Source organism: Rhinolophus hipposideros (genome assembly GCF_964194185.1).
Source record: "Rhinolophus hipposideros genome assembly, chromosome: 3".
NCBI classification, from domain to species: Eukaryota; Metazoa; Chordata; class Mammalia; order Chiroptera; family Rhinolophidae; genus Rhinolophus; species Rhinolophus hipposideros.
Window position 1 is genome coordinate 48,797,067 of NC_138049.1, and position 18,708 is coordinate 48,815,774.

The 18,708-nt window shown below is 40.9% G+C and overlaps 2 protein-coding genes across 4 annotated transcripts in view; one reads left to right on the top strand and one right to left on the bottom strand.

The window, feature by feature from the left end:
• RTN4IP1 (reticulon 4 interacting protein 1) overlaps window positions 1–18,708 on the top strand; it is a 97,011-nt gene that overhangs the window by 43,208 nt on the left and 35,095 nt on the right. Inside the window, exon 9 of one of the 3 annotated variants that reach the window (XM_081044523.1) lies at window positions 3,113–3,332. The exons of 1 other annotated variant lie outside the window; for it this stretch is intronic. In XM_081044523.1, coding sequence (XP_080900649.1) covers window positions 3,113–3,220 — 108 coding nt within the window. In that variant the 3' untranslated portion in view covers window positions 3,221–3,332. Of the gene's footprint in view, window positions 1–566; window positions 667–3,112; window positions 3,333–18,708 lie in introns of those variants that run through there. One more of the 3 variants, XM_081044524.1, reaches the window with a different exon arrangement.
• CRYBG1 (crystallin beta-gamma domain containing 1) overlaps window positions 4,633–18,708 on the bottom strand; it is a gene marked incomplete at its 5' end in the record, with an annotated part of 48,822 nt that continues 34,746 nt past the window's right edge. The window contains 6 exons of the mRNA XM_081033579.1: window positions 4,633–6,300; window positions 10,865–11,027; window positions 12,685–12,843; window positions 13,287–13,410; window positions 14,782–14,921; window positions 17,112–17,241. Of these exons, the coding sequence (XP_080889705.1) occupies window positions 6,212–6,300; window positions 10,865–11,027; window positions 12,685–12,843; window positions 13,287–13,410; window positions 14,782–14,921; window positions 17,112–17,241 (805 nt within the window). The 3' untranslated portion in view covers window positions 4,633–6,211. The remainder of the gene's footprint in view (window positions 6,301–10,864; window positions 11,028–12,684; window positions 12,844–13,286; window positions 13,411–14,781; window positions 14,922–17,111; window positions 17,242–18,708) is intronic.

Consider the following 18,708-nt stretch of genomic DNA (forward strand, 5'->3'; position numbering starts at 1 on the left):
GCCAAGATGTAGGCTGTGATAAATCATAGTCCTTGGCTACCTTTGCCTTCCCTTCACATTTTAAGAGTAGGTGTAGAAAGCAGCCAATTATATTTGAAGGCTCAGTGTATCGTGGTGAGAGCACAGACTCGGGTACCAGACTGAATCCGGCCTTATCACTTGGCAGCTGTATGATGTTAGACAACGTACTTAACTCTGTGCCTTCATTTCTTCATCTGTGAAATGGGAATAATGACTATGATAGGTAGTACCTATCATAAGGTGGTTTGTAGGGATAAAATGAGAAAAAAATACATAGAGCACTTAGAAGAGTGCCTGTCACAGTGAGCCCAGTATGTAGTAGCTGTTACTTTGATTATGAGCTTATTGTGATTTGTGGGCACAAAGGAACTTTTAACTCTTTGGAGAAGGGAACTTTTGGAGTCTGAGGTGCTCTTCTGGTGACTAAGCTGTGAAATTGACACGAGAGAAAGTTCCATCGGATGCACCTGAACGTCACAAGAACACTTCTTCCTCTTGTACGAAGCAAAGTGTAATCATATGCATTGGCTTATGCTTTCTGACAGCGTCCCCTTGCTCATGGAGGCAGAGGAGGCAGTCCACTGAAATACCCAGTGAACAGTGGTTGATTTTGCTGGAAGTTTTTAGAAGGAAACGTTCAGCATGGTGAGAGAGGGTGCTAACGGGGACCTAGTTTCAGGAGGAGGTTGCTAGTAACACTAATGAATAGTGTGGTAAAAAGAACCAGCAGTGTCCAGCCTTTTGGAGCGGGCTGAGCTGGCTGTCCTGTCCATTCTAACCAGCTTCTCTGCGGTCTAGCAAAGTCTCCCAGGGCAGGTCCAGCCGTGGGACAAGCACTCCTGAAGCTCAGATTGCCCACATAAGTCCCTTGCTTCCCAATTATCTCATTGGTTTTCACCTAAGTAACATTTAAAAAAAATGTTTAATTAACCTTACCTTTTATTTTTCTGTATTCTTTTTACAAATGTTTTATTTTTCAATTACAGTTGACATATGATATTATATTAGTCAGGTATACAACATAATGATTAGATATTTATATAACTTACGAAGTGATCACTCCAGTAAGTCTAATACCCATCTGACACCATGGTTACTATAATATTATTGGCTGTATTCCCTGTGCCGTACTTCACATCCCTGTGACTATTTTAATAACTGCCCATTTGTACATCTTAATCCCTTCCCTTTTTTCACCCAGTCCCCCAAGCCCCGTCCCATCTGCGACCATCAATTTGTTCTGTTTCTGTGAGTTTGTTTTGTCTTATTTGTTCATTTGTTTTTTAGATTCCACATATAAGTGAAATCATACAGTATTTATCTTTCTCTGTATGAATTATTTCTCTTAGCATAATACCCTCTAGGTCCATTCGTGTCGTTGCAGATGGCAAGATTTCATACTTTCTAATGGCTGAGTAATATTCCATTGTATATATGTAGTACCTCTACTTTATCCATTTGTCTATCAATGGAAAATTGGGTTGCTTCCTTCTTGGCTATTGTAAATAACATAGGGGTGCATATATCTTTTCAAATTAGTTTTGGATTTCTTTGGATAAATATCCAGAAGTGGAATTGGAATTGCTGGGTCATATGGTAGTTCTGTTTTTAATTTTTTGAGGAACCTCCATACTATTTTCCATAGTGGCTGCACCAATCTGCAATCCCACCAACAGTGCACGTGGTTTCCCTTTTCTCCACATCCTCGCCAGCACTTGTTGTTTATTGATTTATTGATGATAGCCGTTCTGACAGCTATGTGGTGGTATCTCATTGTGGTTTCTATTTGCATTTCTCTGATGATTAGTGATGTTGAGCATTTTTTCATGTCTTTTTGCCATTTCTATGTCCTCTTTGGAGAAATGTCTCTTCAGGTCCCCTGCTCATTTTTAAATTGGATTGTTTGTTTCTTTGGTGTTGTATGAGTTCCTTATGTATTCTGAATATTAACTCCTTATCGGGGGTGTCATTGGCAAATATGTTCTCCCATTCAGTAGGAGGGCTTTTTGTTTAGTTGATTTTCACTGTACAAAATCTTTTTAGTTTGATTTAGTCCCATTTGTTTATTTTTCCTTTTGTTTCCCTTGCCCGAGGAGATATATCCAAAAAAGTATTTCTAAGAATGATGTCAAAGAGTTTATTGCCTGTGTTTTCTTCTATAACTTTTATGGCTTTAGGTATGACATTTAAACTTCTAATCCATTTTGAGTTTATTCTTGGATATGGTGTAAAAAGTGGTCGTTTCATTTTTTTGCATGTATCGGCCCAGTTTTCCCAGCACCACTTACCGAAGAGACTGTCTTTAGCCCAGTGTATATTCTTGTCTCCTTTGTCATAGATTATAAATGATATTTATTAAGCTCCTGCCACATGGCTAGCACTGTGCTAGGTGTTGTGAGGGATACAAAAGAGATGGTTTACATCACAGGCTCACTAAGCTCTGGTTGGGTAGAGATTGCAAACATTTAACAAATTAAAACAAAAAAATCTGTCCTCATTCTGTACACTGCCTGGGAGGGGGCCACAGGGATACAAACAGCAAGACCTTGGGACTCCCCCTTTGGTATTTACCATACACAGCAGGGTGACTGAGACGTGTCCTGTAACAAGCAGTCTGCGAAAAGGGCCGTGTGGGTCCCAATGCAATTCTACGAGAGAACACACTGCAAACGCAGCAAGGGTAATGTGAGTTCAGAGAGGCACAAACATAACATGGTCAGATAGTTACAGGCTGATCATTTCGGTGAAGCGTGGAGTCCATGTGAGGGCTGAGGTTGGGACGGTGGTGGCCTTTGAATGCCGGGCGTGGGAGCTATTGAAGGGTTCTGAGTACGAGAGTGCCGTGACCAGCATAGAGCAGAAGGTAGACGGAGCAGTGTTTTGGGTTGGCTGCCTTAGAGAGGAGCGGCAGACAGGAGCAGAGGCAGCCGTCACGGCGGTCGTGGCCTGGGTAAGCTCCTGACCTGGATGTACAGGACAGAGGCGACGGACACTGGGTCTGTCTTAGTGACAACACTAATTACAGACATTATCTGCCTTGATCTATGTAGGTTATTTTATCCACCAGGAAACCTCTTCTTGTGTTTTACAGATTCAGCCAGTTATTGAGAAAACCTTTCCTTTTTCTAAAGTTCCAGAAGCCTTTCTGAAGGTAGAAAGAGGACATGCAAGAGGAAAGACTGTAATTAATGTCGTTTAAATAAATACTGTTTGGTGATTATTGGCTCTCTTACTGGGTGAGTGCCTGTGGGCCCAACCTTTTTTCTAGCCATCCCTTTCCAGAGTAGACTGTAAGTTCTACAATACAAGTTAAAACAAAAAACACCTTTTGCCGGTAATTTCCTGTCTTCTGAACCTCAGAGGCTGATGTGGGAGCCACACACCACCCTCTGTACAGCACCCCGCCCTGCCCAGAGTGCTTGCTGGGGTAACCTGCCCTGACACATCCCGCCTTCCTGTTTGCCGAGAGGTCATGTCTTGCCAAGCACCAGGAATACACAAGTAAGACAGGATACGAAAATAGCCGCACTTGCACTTGTCTGTAGTCAGTGAAAAGTGTATATTGGTTTTTTCAAGCTGTTCTTTCACACCAGATTTGCACATTGTGATGGCACCTTCTGTCCTAGTAGCTCAGACTTATTATCTTAATGTTTGTGAGACACTAAAACTTTGGGGGGGATGGATGGATGGCAGTATGACGAGCTTACGTACAGCTAGTTCCTTCTTAGATTCATCAGTGAGCACTTTCACTGGTCAACGTTTCCTTTATTAGTCCTCTCCTCTAATGTGGTCATAGCAGCCCTCAAAGTTCTGAATCTCTTAGGGTCGTGTATAAAACTCTGGCTGGTGATTTGGTTGTTTACTCTCAGAAATTGAAAGGTGATGTTAAAGGTTCTAACTTTTTAAAACCCTTACATTTTGCATAAGGGCTGGGACTCCTTCAACAAGTGAAACATGCTTCTCTGAGGACTTTTCCATGGAAACAACCAGCATTCCAATGGGGCCCAATTCTCCAGTTTCTGACCTTAAATGCCTGCGTATAGGTGTAGCTCACCAATAAGCCCGTTGCAGCTTTTGAATCTCTGTCTGTGCCCTTCATTCATTTAAGGGAGTGTTTATCTCCTGTTGTACTCATCTCATTACTGCACCTTGGACATTCATAGTTAGCATTTGGTGTAGACCTGTTTGAGTAACTTCCTACTTGGTTTATGAATTACTCATTTGGTAATGTGTTGGATGAGGACTTTTCTCTAGAATTGCTGGTCTCACCACTACAAATTTATCTCAGTGTTTTTTTCAGTTGTAAATGGAGCCACTTTTGACTTGATGTCTGAACAGTCTCTGCTCTTTCCCCCTGAGGGCTCCCAGGAGGTAGTGAGGGCAAAACTCTTAAGGTAGGACCTCACTTACCCTTGTGTCCATTCAGAAAAGTGGAGTGCACCCTTTAACCACTGAACCTGGACAGGGGGTAGTCAGCAAACTTTTGCCTGCCATTATTCCATCACCCTGAAACTGGCCTTGTCCTTTGTCAGTCAGACGTTTGTTTCTAATCTGCAAGCTGTCTCTCTTTGAAATGTTATGAAGGCTACTGAAAAGACTCTTACCAGATTTCATCAATACAGTTGACCAGAAACAACTTTATTCAAGAGATAAATCCAACACAGGCTACTGTAGAATGCCTTACCCCACCATACTTTAACGACTTGCTCAAAGGCTGAAAATCAGCTATCCAACGTCAAGACAGACGTGGTGACTGCTGTAGGACAAACATTCTTTTAAAACTGAAGCTACTACTCTCCTCACCATAATCGCTTGCCACAGACTCCAGAGAGGATCAGCATTTTAGAATCGGAAACACTGGAACAGATGAGAAGGAAACAGGATTTGTTATTCCTGGGACAAGAGCACCAGCATCCAGTGACAAGGACGACAGAATGAGGACGAAAAGAGGAAGCGTGTATTCAAGGACTGTCGAGCAGTTTTGTCTAAAACGACTTTGCACTGTGTGAATAGCACCGTATGGCCAGTGTATTGTCGGCACTTAAAGCATTTTCAATTTTCATCGCAATGCTTGCTGCATTGTCGGGTTTCCAGAGTTCTAAGATTTAACCAGCAAGACTGCTTCAGGCTTCCTTTCTTTCGTTTCGGGAAGAGAATCATTGATCATCCTCTTGAGCCTTCCACACCTCTCGTTTTCTGCTACCAGAAAGGGACCACAGGCGCCCTGAGACCCGAGGCTATCCCCGGGGCGTGGCTGTGGGACCTGACAGGTAAGGCCCCCTGCCCCATGCAGTTTTCATGCCAGTGCAGCTAGACAGGAGAGCAGGAAATTAGGCTAAACGATCTGGGTTTAGAAAGGGTTGCATAACATGGTTTCCGAACTAGTTTTAGGTGAGAATGGGCTAATAAATTAGGATTTGGTAGTATTGATCCAGTAGGAGCTATAAGGAAAGCATTAAACAACACTCATTGGTGGCGTTCCCGGGCAGCCCATGGGTGAGTTAAAATAATCTAAATTCTGCTGATAAGTATAAGCAGACATGGACGTGAAATCTTGTAAATGTACTAATTTTTAATATGAACAGAAAATACTATTTTGTATATGCTTATTCAGTTCCTTAAAATATGTCTACCTAAGGCTTTCCCCACTTTGCTACACAGCACATTAATGACTCCAGAAGACAGAAGTTCAAGGACCAAAGCTATAGGCTTCATACATTATTTCTTCTCAGATGCTAAACAGTTTCTCCCTTACAGACTTAAGCTTTTATCCTTCCCGTGAACATGTAAGGGATTTGCAGGTCCACAAAGTCAGTGAATGTATTCCTATTCTCCCCTGTCACCATCTTTGGAAATAATTTAAAATGGACATAGTGTTCAAGTTTTGATAAAACTTTTTTAAAAAACACCCCAATGCTGCTTATGAGGCAACCTGTTCAAGCAGCTGCTGAAAGGAAATGAAGGCTAGAAATGAAAGAAGGACAAATTATTGGTTTAAAACTATTAGTCTCTTGAAAAGATGAGCCAGTTGTCCCAGTCCCGGCAGTATGATTCAAGAGTGAGTTTCGAGTTACTGAAGGAGTACATCCATTTTCTTCTTGGCTCTTGCACAGTAGTCTTTTTTCAATAAAGTACCTGGAAGACCTTATTAAAAGTAAGGAAATATTCCTCCTGCATTCTTTATTCAGGTTTATAGGACCATGGCTTCCCACACTTGAGTTGACTTCTCTTTGCTGACAGTGTTGAGGATTATGTGATTTTGATCATACTGTGTACCCCCTGAAAAAAAGGAAAAGGGAGATAATAAAAGGAAATGTGCCCACAGTGACAGGGCTGTAGCAGACAGAGTTTATCACAATGCCAGCGTACCAAAGTAATAACCAAGGTGTAAAACTGCGTGCCTCAAGGAAACAAAGCAGGGGGAAACCCCGTGGACTGGAGGGTCACGCTGTGGGTACCTGTGTTAAAATCCCATGAGGCAGGCACCAGCAACTGCACACGGGGTACCCTACTTCCTGGGGCTCCTTTTGCTCAAGTCTTAAAACCTAGTCCACAGTCTGAAATTGGGGGGAACAGGGAAGAAACTAGAGAAGGGAAAAGGAGCAAAGAGACTGTGAAATATCTTCAGTGATGGGATCGTGGCGATACCAGTAATGAAAAACAGGCAGGCATGATAGTGGGATGGTTGTTGGAGGAAATAGGTTTTGCATGAACAATGGAAAGTGGCTGTATTGAGTCAAAGGGGACGATTGAATGACACCCAGAAGTATGGGCAGGACAGCGCTCCTGCTACTGGGAACTCACAGGCTGTGGTGGATAAAAATTTGCAGCATTTCAGATGCTGAGTTCCGTTGTACTGTAAACTCGTACGGATCCATCAACTCCCTTTCACCAGGATGTTTGTAAGAATATTTTCCAAGGGTGCTTACTACGGTAGATATTTCAGATATGTTAGCATTAAAAACTAAAGGCCTCATGGCCTCATCTTTCAAGGGATAAGTATTAACAAAAGGGTCATCTGACTCACCCCCACACACAGTGTGGAATTAACGTCCTTTCAGATACCTTGTCCTGTCCTAGTAGCATAAGCCTCTGCACCAAGGTTATATCACCAAGGCATCCATCAAAGTAAAAATCTGTTCATCTAGATGCAGGGTAAGTGTGACTGGTATTGAAATCATACTGCAGCCTCAGGCTAAGAACAATTAAATGTTCTTATTCTCTTCTAAAACCTTTACAAAATATCCAAAAGGTCTGATAACTTACACCATAGATCTTGGTAGTTGGGGAAGGAAATTGTCGATTACATAGTACTTACTCCTCTTGTAAGAAGCATTTTTTTTTTTATCATTGATAATTGAAAGCCTCTACACAGCTGGGTGTAGGACAGAATATAAGGGCAAAAGGCCCTGGATCTTTTCATGTGTAAGTTTGCAGTGGGGAAAAATTACTACCACCCGTAAACCCGCCCCATCTCCATTGTCACACACTATATACTCCCCGGAGATTTCAGGAAGTATTAAAGTCACAGTGTCTTATTTGTTTCATTCAAGATTATAGTTTTTTAACATCCTTTTTGTGTATATTACAGCATAATTCTAATTAGAATCATAAAGATTAGAAAGTTCTTGAGAAATAATCTGATTCACTCTTCTGCCTTTGGGGAGAATTAAAATCATCCCCGACTTTTGATATTTTGCAAGTGAGCATGAATCATCTCTCATTATTGTCATATGTATATGGTCCAGAATACATGGATGTCTACCAAAACAACTCGCTCCCCAAACACCAGGAGAAAAACATTTGTTCTAATAAACCTTTTGGCAATTTCAGTTGGTAACAAACGGTTCCACAGTTGTAGCTAATACAAATCAGTCTCCTGTTAAGTGCACCAGACACGTATTGGTATTGCCCTTGCACAGTATGTGTGATGGGTGAGCTACTTGCTATGTCCACTAGATGGCATCATTCTCCCACATTCTGAGAGCTTGCAAGCCACTGAGTCACCATACTAGGTACACTGAGAGTTCACATACAGAACATTAGCCTTACTCAAGAGCCATTTGCCTCATTTTACTGCATTGTAGGAAGGGACTTTGGAACGTTAAAAGTCAAGCCCTAAGGAAGAACCTCCTCAAGTCCCACAGCTCCTGTCAAAGGCAAAACTAGAAGCCAGGTATCCTTACTCCATGACAACTGTTAATGTAGTAAGTAGGGAAACAATCCTATGCCTGGAGCTTCGAAACTGTAAGCTCTCTGAAGCCCAGTATCCTTTTTCCCCCACTTTGCCTAGCACACAGCCTTCCACATAATGGGTATCCAATAAATAAATACATGTTGAAAGAACAAAAGAAGAAATGCTCTAAGAAACTATCTCATAAGGATTATAGTGGTCTTAAGCCTGGACACAAGAAGATGATCCCATTTGTAAGAAACCTGGATTCATGCTTTCCCCACAAATCCATCTTTCCAATTTAGTCACATTTCTGTGGATCCTTGGGAGGTTTTCAAACTATTTTATATAAAAAAATAAATTAAATAAATAAAAAACTATTTTATATAGACTGAGGCAATCCAGTTCAACAAGTTGATGAAAATAAGAATACAGAAAGTTCTCAGTCAGTGATTCTGAACCAGTTTCAAGCTCAGGTTGATCATCTGTAGAATGTCTACAAACGACAAATCTTATACCTAATATAATGTGAAGGAGGTACACTTACATTACCATTCATTTTCTGAATGTTGCATTTATTGTCTTATACTACGGGTCCTGCTGGCATTTCATGTAATGTATGATTTGGGGGCCCAGCCTGTTACATATATATATAGTGCTGGGTTTGTGCTCCCTAAGTGTAGTGCTCTGCCTTTGCCCCATAAACTTAGTTTGCCTCTGAGCACCTTTCCAACTGCTCGGGTGCCCTGTGAATTCCAATCCCCTTGTTAGGTGGGACGGCCACTCCACCCATCTGCAGCTCATACAAGTGACAGCCCCTTCTGCACCCTATGCAGCCACCAAAGCCCCTGATGAAAACTCAGGCTTATTTTCCATCCTCCAAAAAAGTTATTTTAAAACCAGTCGCAGCTGTTGCTTTATCCCTAGATCAATCGTTAATGACAGCTTTGGCCGAGATCCCTGAATAAAGTAAAATAGAGCCAACTTTAAAGAGTATGTTACAGTATGGTTACATGATAACCATTTCCCTGAATTTATAAACACAATCATGCTGGCTTTCCTGAGAGGAAATAGAAAGCCTCCATTAATAATTTAAAACAAAATTGCCCTGTATGACATGAATAAAACACACTTCTTCATTCGCTTCTCAGTAGCAACAATAGTTCACTGAGTTCCCATGTCTTTGTTAGAAAGTCAGTTTTGTTTTAGGTTGTTTTTAAATTATCATAGTTCTAGCAGTAAGGGCAACACCTGAGAACCTGTTAAAAATGCAGATTCTCAGGCCCCACCCCAGACCTACTGTATCAGGAACTCTGAGGGTGGGGCCCAGTAAGTCCTCTAGGTGATTCTGATGCAGACAAAGTTTGGGAACCACTGGCCTAAATTTATTTGTTCTTCCCAAGCCCCATCAGCTTGCTCTGGATTTACTTCATTGAACAAATGTTCAATTGAAATCCTTTTGGCTGTGTTGTTTAATTCCTTTGAGATCTTAGATCTTTTCAATGAAAGGTGACATGCATACACATGAGACTCATCAACTATACTGAGATCACAGCCTTTTAACTTGTGGTTTTTAGTCTAACGCTGTTCATAAAACAAATGGTTTGAAGACTGCCCATGTCCAGATTCTACCTGAACACTTACAGCTGTGAGACTGGAACCAAACTGATTAACGCCTCTGAGCCTCAGTTTTTTGGGCTGTAAAATGGAACAGAGGGAGAAGAAGGAAGGGATAACACAGGCCTCGTAAGATTGCTGTGAAGATAACATGAGAATGTATGTAAAGTGTATCCCGGGGCTGCCCCCTGTGAGGTCGTGGTGCTGCCTCTGCTCACACAGCCTCTGGCTTATGAAGAGAAGTGGCAGCAGGACCTGAGCACAGAGCACTTACTGTGTGAGCAGGAATATCTGCATAGCAAAAACATCTACTTCACAAAAGCCAGGACTTAAAAAAAAAAAAAAAAAGAAAAGTTAGAGGATAAGCTATGTCACAAAAAAGTATTCCTGGCAGGGCTCTGGGACTATAACAAGGTAGAGGGGAAGAGAGGGTGCTAAGAGGCCTTTTTGCTTGATTGTTTGACTTGAAGGTTGGGATGGGGAAAAGGCAGGAGGAGAGACTGAATGCACAGGAGAGAAGGTAACTACTGAGCAAGCTGTGGAGGAAGCTTTATCCAGTACTTTTTTTTTTTACTAACAAGTGTGAGTATTCTATTTCCCTATAAAACTAAAATAAGTTACTTCTAAGAAAATACCCAACACCCAGGTAAGCCTATCTAATTCCCTGAAGTGGAAAGAGGAAAACCCTTTAAGACGTCACTTCAATTGACATTAGTGTTGTTTTCTTTGCAAGATGCAGCCCCAGATGAAGCACCCATGAATATGAGGGTAAAAACGCCCCAACACTCAGATCTGACGTTCATTCTTTGGTGTATCTATGACGTAGAGCCTACTTATAACTCACACTTGAGACTCTGAAGAAAATTCCTTACTGTCCTTGTTTCCACAGATCCTGTACACTGTGAACGTAAAGGGTTTGACGTAGTGGCTGACACAGTGAGGGACCTCTTACTATTTCTAATAGTATACTCATCATTCTCTAAAGCAAAGAATGGGTTTTTAGTTAACTCAAGAAAGACGCAACAGAGAACGGGGAAACGCAGCGATCCTTACCTTTGATATCTAAAACTAGGTTGGGCTTCAACTTGCTGTAGATCCTGCCGTCCGACTTCATGCTCCAGATCTGACTCTCCGCACTCTGGTCGAGGGCCAGGCCCAGTTTGGATCCGGAGGTTACGAGGCTCCCCACAATCGTCAGGCAGCAGTCTTCTGCTATCTGCTTAGTGCAAAGGGAAAGACATCTCAGAGACGGCACATCACGGAGCACGGTCATCAGTTCCCTGTTTAAATTGATTTTCCCAGTTATCCTAGCTTCATGTACCCCAGAGAAGGCATTTCAGCTTTTAGGCAGGGAAACTGGATCAAACAACAAATATTTATATCCTTTCGTTCAGATGACACGAGTAACGGGAAGCTCTCTATTCTTGTCCATTGTATAAGAGACAACCGCCCTTTGTGAGACTCTGTCTTACTGGTAAGGGAAGCCTTAGGACATCAGAACTGCCAATCGTGGTATTTCTCCTTCTCAGCAATGACCGTGATCTGAGGCTGCGTCTGTAGCTACGTGGCCCCCTGACACAGCCACCTTTGCTTGGCAGGTCCCTTCTAGAATATGGCTACATCTCTAATTTTGAAGGTTGTTGTAGCACTGAAGTAGCTAAATGGGCATTTTATCATTTAAAAACTTGAAATTTCTTTTATTAATTTCTCTCGTCTTTCCTTCATGAGAAATGTCTAAAATTTTCTAAATTTCTAATTTTCTAAAAAGGCGTGCTAGCCAACTATCAAAAGAGAAAGAACATACACATGCAGTAAAGTATGTTTTAACACAAAAATCTTACGGGTCCTTCTCTGAAGTGAATTTACCCTTGATGGATAAACAATGTCTGGTACTCATATGTTCCTGTGACATTAACACCTATTGCTCAAGAAAATGCTTGTGAAAAGTATACTATTTTATATTGAGATTAAAAGATTGAGATAATCTACGACACTTTTTCCTCACTGACCTACTGAATTCTGAATTATTAAATAACACCATTGAAATGCTTGCTAGAAATAATTGATGAAAGGCACCATTTTCTTAACTTGTTCAAGATCATTCAAGGGCAGAAATTGGCTTTTTTATGCTTTTGTATTACAGCTCATGCTATTTCTTCTTTGCATGCCTAAACAGTACTATTGTTTACTTGAAAGGCTGATTCTCCCTCAAGCACAACAGACCTAATTAACAAGCCTTTCGCAAGGCTGTATGACTTCTGCTGACTCATGGGGCACCAGTTTAAAAAACAACCGGAAGCAAACAGTCAAGCCCATAAAATCAAGGCGTTAAAAAGAATATCTGCAATAGAAGCGTGAGCTTTCCTTATAAAAATCTTACTGCAGTCAGCTCTTAAATGTGTATGATGGCAGGAGTGATACGACAGGGAGATGGGGTATTTCCCATTTTACAAGGTCTGACAGTTAGGAAATGGATGGTGTTGTACATGGGGTCTTGCCTCCTCATCCTCCCCACTCTTCATCCTGGTCCGTGAGGTCCCCCCAAATGGAAGCAAAGCAAGAATGATTTGTTTTGATAAGTTGGGGCTTATTGGTTATGTCAATAACAAGTAGATTAAAGACAAAGGGGAGAGTAACACAGACAGTTCCTTTTTCTATTCCTATATAAAAAAACAAGCCTAGATATAATAAATATGTTGGATCAGTGTCACAGTTACCTCCTGTTTTAAGTTCCTAGACGGGTCTATAAAAGCTAAGAAATAATTTCATGGAAAATCTTCTAATTTATTGCTGAAAGCGCTCCAGGAATCCTGAAATAGCATCTACTTGAAGAAAGGTGCTGCCATAGACCTTGTCCAATCCTAGAAGCGTACCCTGCACTTGATGTATCCTTCTTGGTAAATCCAGATCTGATCGTCAGCACCGACGTCCTCCATCACCTGTATTCTAAGAAGCTTCAGATCCTCTAAGTTGCCATTGGTTGACATGAAGAACCCTGTCGCTTTGTTTCGAAGTCGAAAATAAATTCGTTTCTAGAAAACAAAAACCCCAGCAACCTCATATATAAGTTACACCTTTACGTTTAGCGCTGAGCAAACATCAATAGCAGGGGCAGAATCCACAGTGAGGTTGCCTCAGGGATAATTACTACACCCAAGAGTCAGAGGCTTTAGGATTTTCTCAATGAGAAGATTTTGACAAAATTGCAAAGAAGTGTCTGGGGCAGGGAGCCCGCCTGTAGACAGACAACCCAGGGCTTGGGACACACCATGTTTTGATGTCAGGAGAGAGAACATTTCTGAAAGCAGTCACAACCTCTTAGCACCAGAAACAGCCCAAATTTAGAAAGTTGGGGTCGGGCAGTGGAGACAGGCCAATTTCAAACTCAAAGTTGAAACTAAAAAGTTGAATTACATTTCCAAAAAAAAAAAATTCAGAGAAGAGTCTATTTAAAGCACGGAGAAGAAAAAAATACCTGAACAAAAGGTCGTAGAGAACCTATTTGGTGACAGCCACTGAATTCATACCAATTAGGTACTTCTGCTGGTGACAGTAGGAACTGTCGACCCCTGTAATTACCATATTCATAAGTAACCCATCTGGAAAAAGAAAGTAGATAACCACAAGTAAGCAGCAATATCCATATGATAATGGGCCCCAGTTATTTACAGAATGCTTCCAATTTTGAAACTGAGCTTTATACTTTAAATATACATCAGGGGAAAGGAAACTATTTTCTAAAAACACTTAAAGCACCCATTTCTTAACAAATTTTTGGTACATGAGTATTTATGTCAAAAAGATCGAAAAATAGGTAAGGTTTTTCTTCCATTAACACAATGAAATAGAGATGATAGTCTTAGCGGGACAGTCCAGTACTTCCTGTGAGCTTTTCATAAAACATTTTCAGTTGTAATATGGATCTTTTATTTAAAGGGCTAATATTTGTAAAGTTCTTAGTGTGTGACATATGGCAAGTACTATATAAAGCATAGTTAAATGAAAATAAATAACTCAATAAGTTTTTGTTTAAAATGAGTAATCTTCCTTAATTCGGAAAACTGCTAAAGATACCCAGGGCTCCCAGAGATGCTGGTACCCCCACCTGAGGAAGTGTGGGCTCCAGCACACAACAGCATGCAAGCAACCCAACAACCTTCCTCTCTGGCTGATGTGTTACGTCAAGGAAGAATATTCTCGACTTTTAATCCCAGAACTCTAAAATGTTATCATCTTAGCCATTTTATCGTAAAAACAAAATGTTAAAACCTGCTGAAAAAAATCACCCATAATTCTAGCACCCCAATAATTGTTTTTTTTCTTTTTTCTTTTCTTCAGTGTTAGATTCAATAATTGTTTTTTAAATAGCTCTAGTTCCCTCCAACATTTGATGTATACAGGGAGACTATCTATTGTTTTTGTGAGTGAAAGAAAAATACTTTCTTAAAAACATTACATTAATACTTTTTACATCTTAACTTCACAGTTGTTCAAAGTTAAGAAAAATCTTGCCATGCTGCCCTTCAATCGTTCTGCACAGCGTCTGTAGTCACTCCTAGCTAAAGGAAAATCCCAACCCTTACTGCAGCATCAAAGGACTTGCTCTTTTAAAGGGGAAAAAAGAAAAATTAGCTCTCTCTTTCTTACTTGCTAAAAGAGTGCTCAGTAAATTTACTGAGCACTGCTTTCCAAAGCATTCCCCTAGGAACTTTCAGAGGTGTTGAGAGGTGTTACAGACAGTCCTTACCTTAAGTAAACTGAAAATCTGGTGGAAAAAACGAAAGCTGCCCCACACATGGCTTTTCCCAATGGGAAAAGTATAGTATGAAGGTGCACGATTGATCATTAAGCCTTACAGAAAATACGGTTACAAGTCCATTTAAGGTAATGCAGGAGAGAAAGAAACAGGATCACATTTGATTTTTTAAATCACTTCTTTTACTGAATAAACAAGTAGATGACTCACTTACATGCCACCAATCACCTGAACAGAGCGAATCTGTGTGTTGAATCCTAGGGATAGGAGGTTAACTATTTCTGCATTAAGTTCAATCTTTTTTCCTTTGAAGTCTTCTCTTTCAAAAAGAATAATTGTTGGTTCAGAAAATTCCTGTTTAAGAACAAAAATGATGTTCTGTTACTAATCTTTGATAATAACTTGAATTTAGCGAAACTCATCTTGTTGCAAGGACAGAACATAAGGTCTGGCCAGGCTTGGCCTTCATAAACTCCCTTTCCCAGGACGTCTGGGGGTTTAGATACTCCAAAGCTAAAGGAAGAAAGGAGGGAGGGGCAGGAAGTTTTCCCACTGCAGGGAAAGGCAGATAAATGTAAGTAGTGTTATAAAGTGTGTGTGTGTGCGCGCGCGGGAGGCGGGGGGGAGTGGCGTGGGAATAGCCTAAGCATAAAGGAATGGGTATATATGCCCGGAATATCAATACATCTAATGAATTTACTTGCAGTCTTGCCATTTTCACTCTTTGAAAAGGAGGGGCTGGAAAGCGATGGACATAAATGGCAAGGGGCAGACGGCTACTGCAGTCCTTGGGGTCTAGGGGTACAGAGGTAATTGCTAATCAAGGAACCTTCTTCTTGTGTGCATTTTCAGCTGTCTTGCTGTTTTAATTGTCAATAGACAATGATTCTGTGCATTCGTGCTCCCAAACTTTCCTGTAGAAATAATTATTAGGAGGAGAGAAAAAAACAGGATGGAAGCCCCATGTTCACCATCATTCATTTTCAAATTACAGACCCTTATGACCCTAGGCCAAGCTCTAAGGATAATAATCTTAAAATCTTAAGTGATACATCAAAAATTCCCTACCTGCTTAAAGTTTTGTGACAAGGGTGTGGCACTTACCATTTCATTTATGTGAATGTGCCCTGACAAGTAGATTTTGTCGGCCAGTAAACAGCAGATTAATGTGTAGCGGTAGTTTGTGTGGTATCTGTAAGCTAATGGACCTATTCCATGTTTCATTTCATGTTTCACTGCTAGTGGTTTCACATCTCAAGAAAGGTCAGCATTTTAGTTATATGAAGAGGCAGGAAGGGAGGAGCTAAAGCTGACTCACATGCTCTTTCTGCCTTTAAAACTAAAACCAACTACATATATTTAAAGCTTTTTATGAGAGATCAGCTACCAAAAACAAATATTTCCAAAACTACAGACACACTCAGACTAACATGTGAGCATTATCTTGCAGTTTTGTTTTATTGCATACTGCTTTGACTACATCAAAATTAAAGATTTCTTTTCAGAAATAAGCACTGTAATCTGGATTAGCATGTATGTGATAAACTGGGAGAAGTCATTTCATTGCAAATCTCTAAAACAACAGAGTAATAGATTTAAAAACTAAGGAATTCTTCAAATCAATAACAAAAGATACAAAAAGCTCAAGAGCTGGGCAAAGGGTATAAATAGGTAATTTACTGAACAGAAAACGCAAATGACTAATAAGTATATCAGATACCAATCTCATAGTGAAACAAATTAACAATGAGATAATACTTTCTATTCAATTCCTTCAAATTGACAAAAGTTAGTCAGAATACTCAATGATGGCAATGATGTGGAAAACAGGAACCCACATGCACTGCCAGCAAGAATCAAAAGTGGTAAAATTTGGCAGTACTTAGTGAAACTGCAAATTCCTGCACATGAAATCCAGCAAATCCACTCTTTAATATATATGCCCAAGAGACTCCCACACTGGTCTATAAGAATACATGTATGAGGATTAAATAAGTAAAATACGGTGATGGAATACTGGTACCAATTAGACTCAATAAACTCGATGTACATACAGCATAATGGACAGCTCTTCAAATTTTTTAATAGTTGTGTTTATAACACAATGAGAACTAGAGCATAATGCTGTATATAAATCAAAAGCCTACGTATAGGTTTTTTTGAAAGCATACGTTTTATAAGAATGTCCAAACTGTATCACCAACGAATTAGAACGGGTGCCTGTAAAGGGGAGAAGAATGCAAATGGGGAGCAGGTATGAAACGGAGGAAAAAAAAGAGAGGGGCCTTGAACTAACCCACGATGAATGTGTGCCATGACTGAATGAATACTGCATCCAAAGTCTAAGAAAAGAGCAAACAAAAAACAATTTATATGTGAAAGATCTAAAAAGAGACCAAAAAGTTACAGGATATGAAGTTCTACTGTAACTGGTTTTTCTGCCTCGGACTGTAGAGTAGGTCCTATCTGCTGGTTTCTTGCTCTGACCATCCGCTACGTGAACAGTACATCTCCATAACGCTGTATTCACCTTGACATACTTACAACATCTATAAAGCGAAGAGACTTCACATTTGTTCCAGGCAGACATCCCATTGCAGAGAGACAAGGATAGTGACCTTCTTCCAACACGTACTGGTTACCAGAGAAATTTTCTCCATCATACGCAACCCAGCTACAGCAGGAAAAACCATACATGTACAATAGGTGATTTGACTATCCCTGTTCAAGAAGTCTGATTTTTAGAAGTAGCATACTATAGAATAAACACAATGCTTTATGTGGCTAACAGTGTTTTCTTCGAAAACATCTGGACATATTGCACTCAATCTTGTAGCAAATAATTGTCCATAAGTCAGTTGTTAGCTTTGCATTTGGGAAGTAAAACGTTTTTCTCCAGGAAATTATTCATGTTTTTTACCTCTGCACCTCCAGCATTCCTTGCTCCTCTCCTGGCCACCACCATTCTCCCGGCCAGTGTACTTTTTCCGAGCCCAGGAGTCATCTCTGAATAGTCCCATAATCTTTGTAGCTAGTCAGTCACTTGGTTTCCTCCCCCAATTCCTGTCACATTCCTTTTTCCTCATTTCAACACCTCTGCACTGGGCCAGGAGTCAAAGTACTAGTGACTAAGTAACTCAGCCTGTCTGGGCCTCAGCATCATTGATGAAACGATGAGTTACCAGGCTTCCCTAGAACAGCTGGGCTTGTTTCGTTCTTTTATCCAGCAAACGCTTACCAAGAACTAATTGTGTGTCAGGTCATTTTCCATTGCTGGGGATAGAACAGAGGCCAAAAAAAAAAAAAGGTCCGTGCTATCCTGCTATCTTTAAGGTTACACTCTAGTGAGCTGAGACAGAGCATAAATGAACAAAAAAATTACCCGTCCGATGGTAACAAATGAAGCAGGGTAGGGGAATAAACAGGAACTTGCACAGAGGTGGAGGTAATGTGCTAATAAACTGGGAGGCTTTACCGTCAATCAGCATTTCAGTGCACCGCCCGTGCTCTTTCCACTTTGCAGTGCTAAGTGCTATGACGGTGCTGTTCAGACCATAAAGAACTACGTGATTAAAGGCGGCATCATCGTCATCTTTGATTCCTCATCACCTCTGGTACAGGTTGCTCCAAGGGTTTTCTGACTCAATTTTCCCTAACTGTGGGCTCTCCCCTCTCTAAAGCTTTCGTCAAATTACAGTTTACAGCATGAGACTTTAAGCTCACTGTCAATCCCATCTTGTGTTTCCTATGGCATCCATCTGAACACATATGCTGGGGGGCGGGGGGAGTCCTCAGGGGGATCCCAACCTTCCTGTCCCAACTTGCTTCCTGTCTCCCCAAGACAAAGACCTCCCAGTGAGAGAGGGTGGTTGGCTCCCCCATCAGCACACACACCAACTCCACTGCAGCCATGCATTCGCCTAGCAAACAGAATGCCTATCCTATCTACCTGTGAAAAAAAATCTACCGTGGAAGGTGCCCTAGACATATAGAGATTATCTAGAATCCGTTTACAGATGAGGGCACAGGCCTAGAGTACAATGAGTACAATCCCTTCGCACAATGAGGTGGTGACCTGTAACATCCCCAGTCCACACTGAACACTGTTCTCTGATGTCCAGCACCCACACGCTGCAAAGTA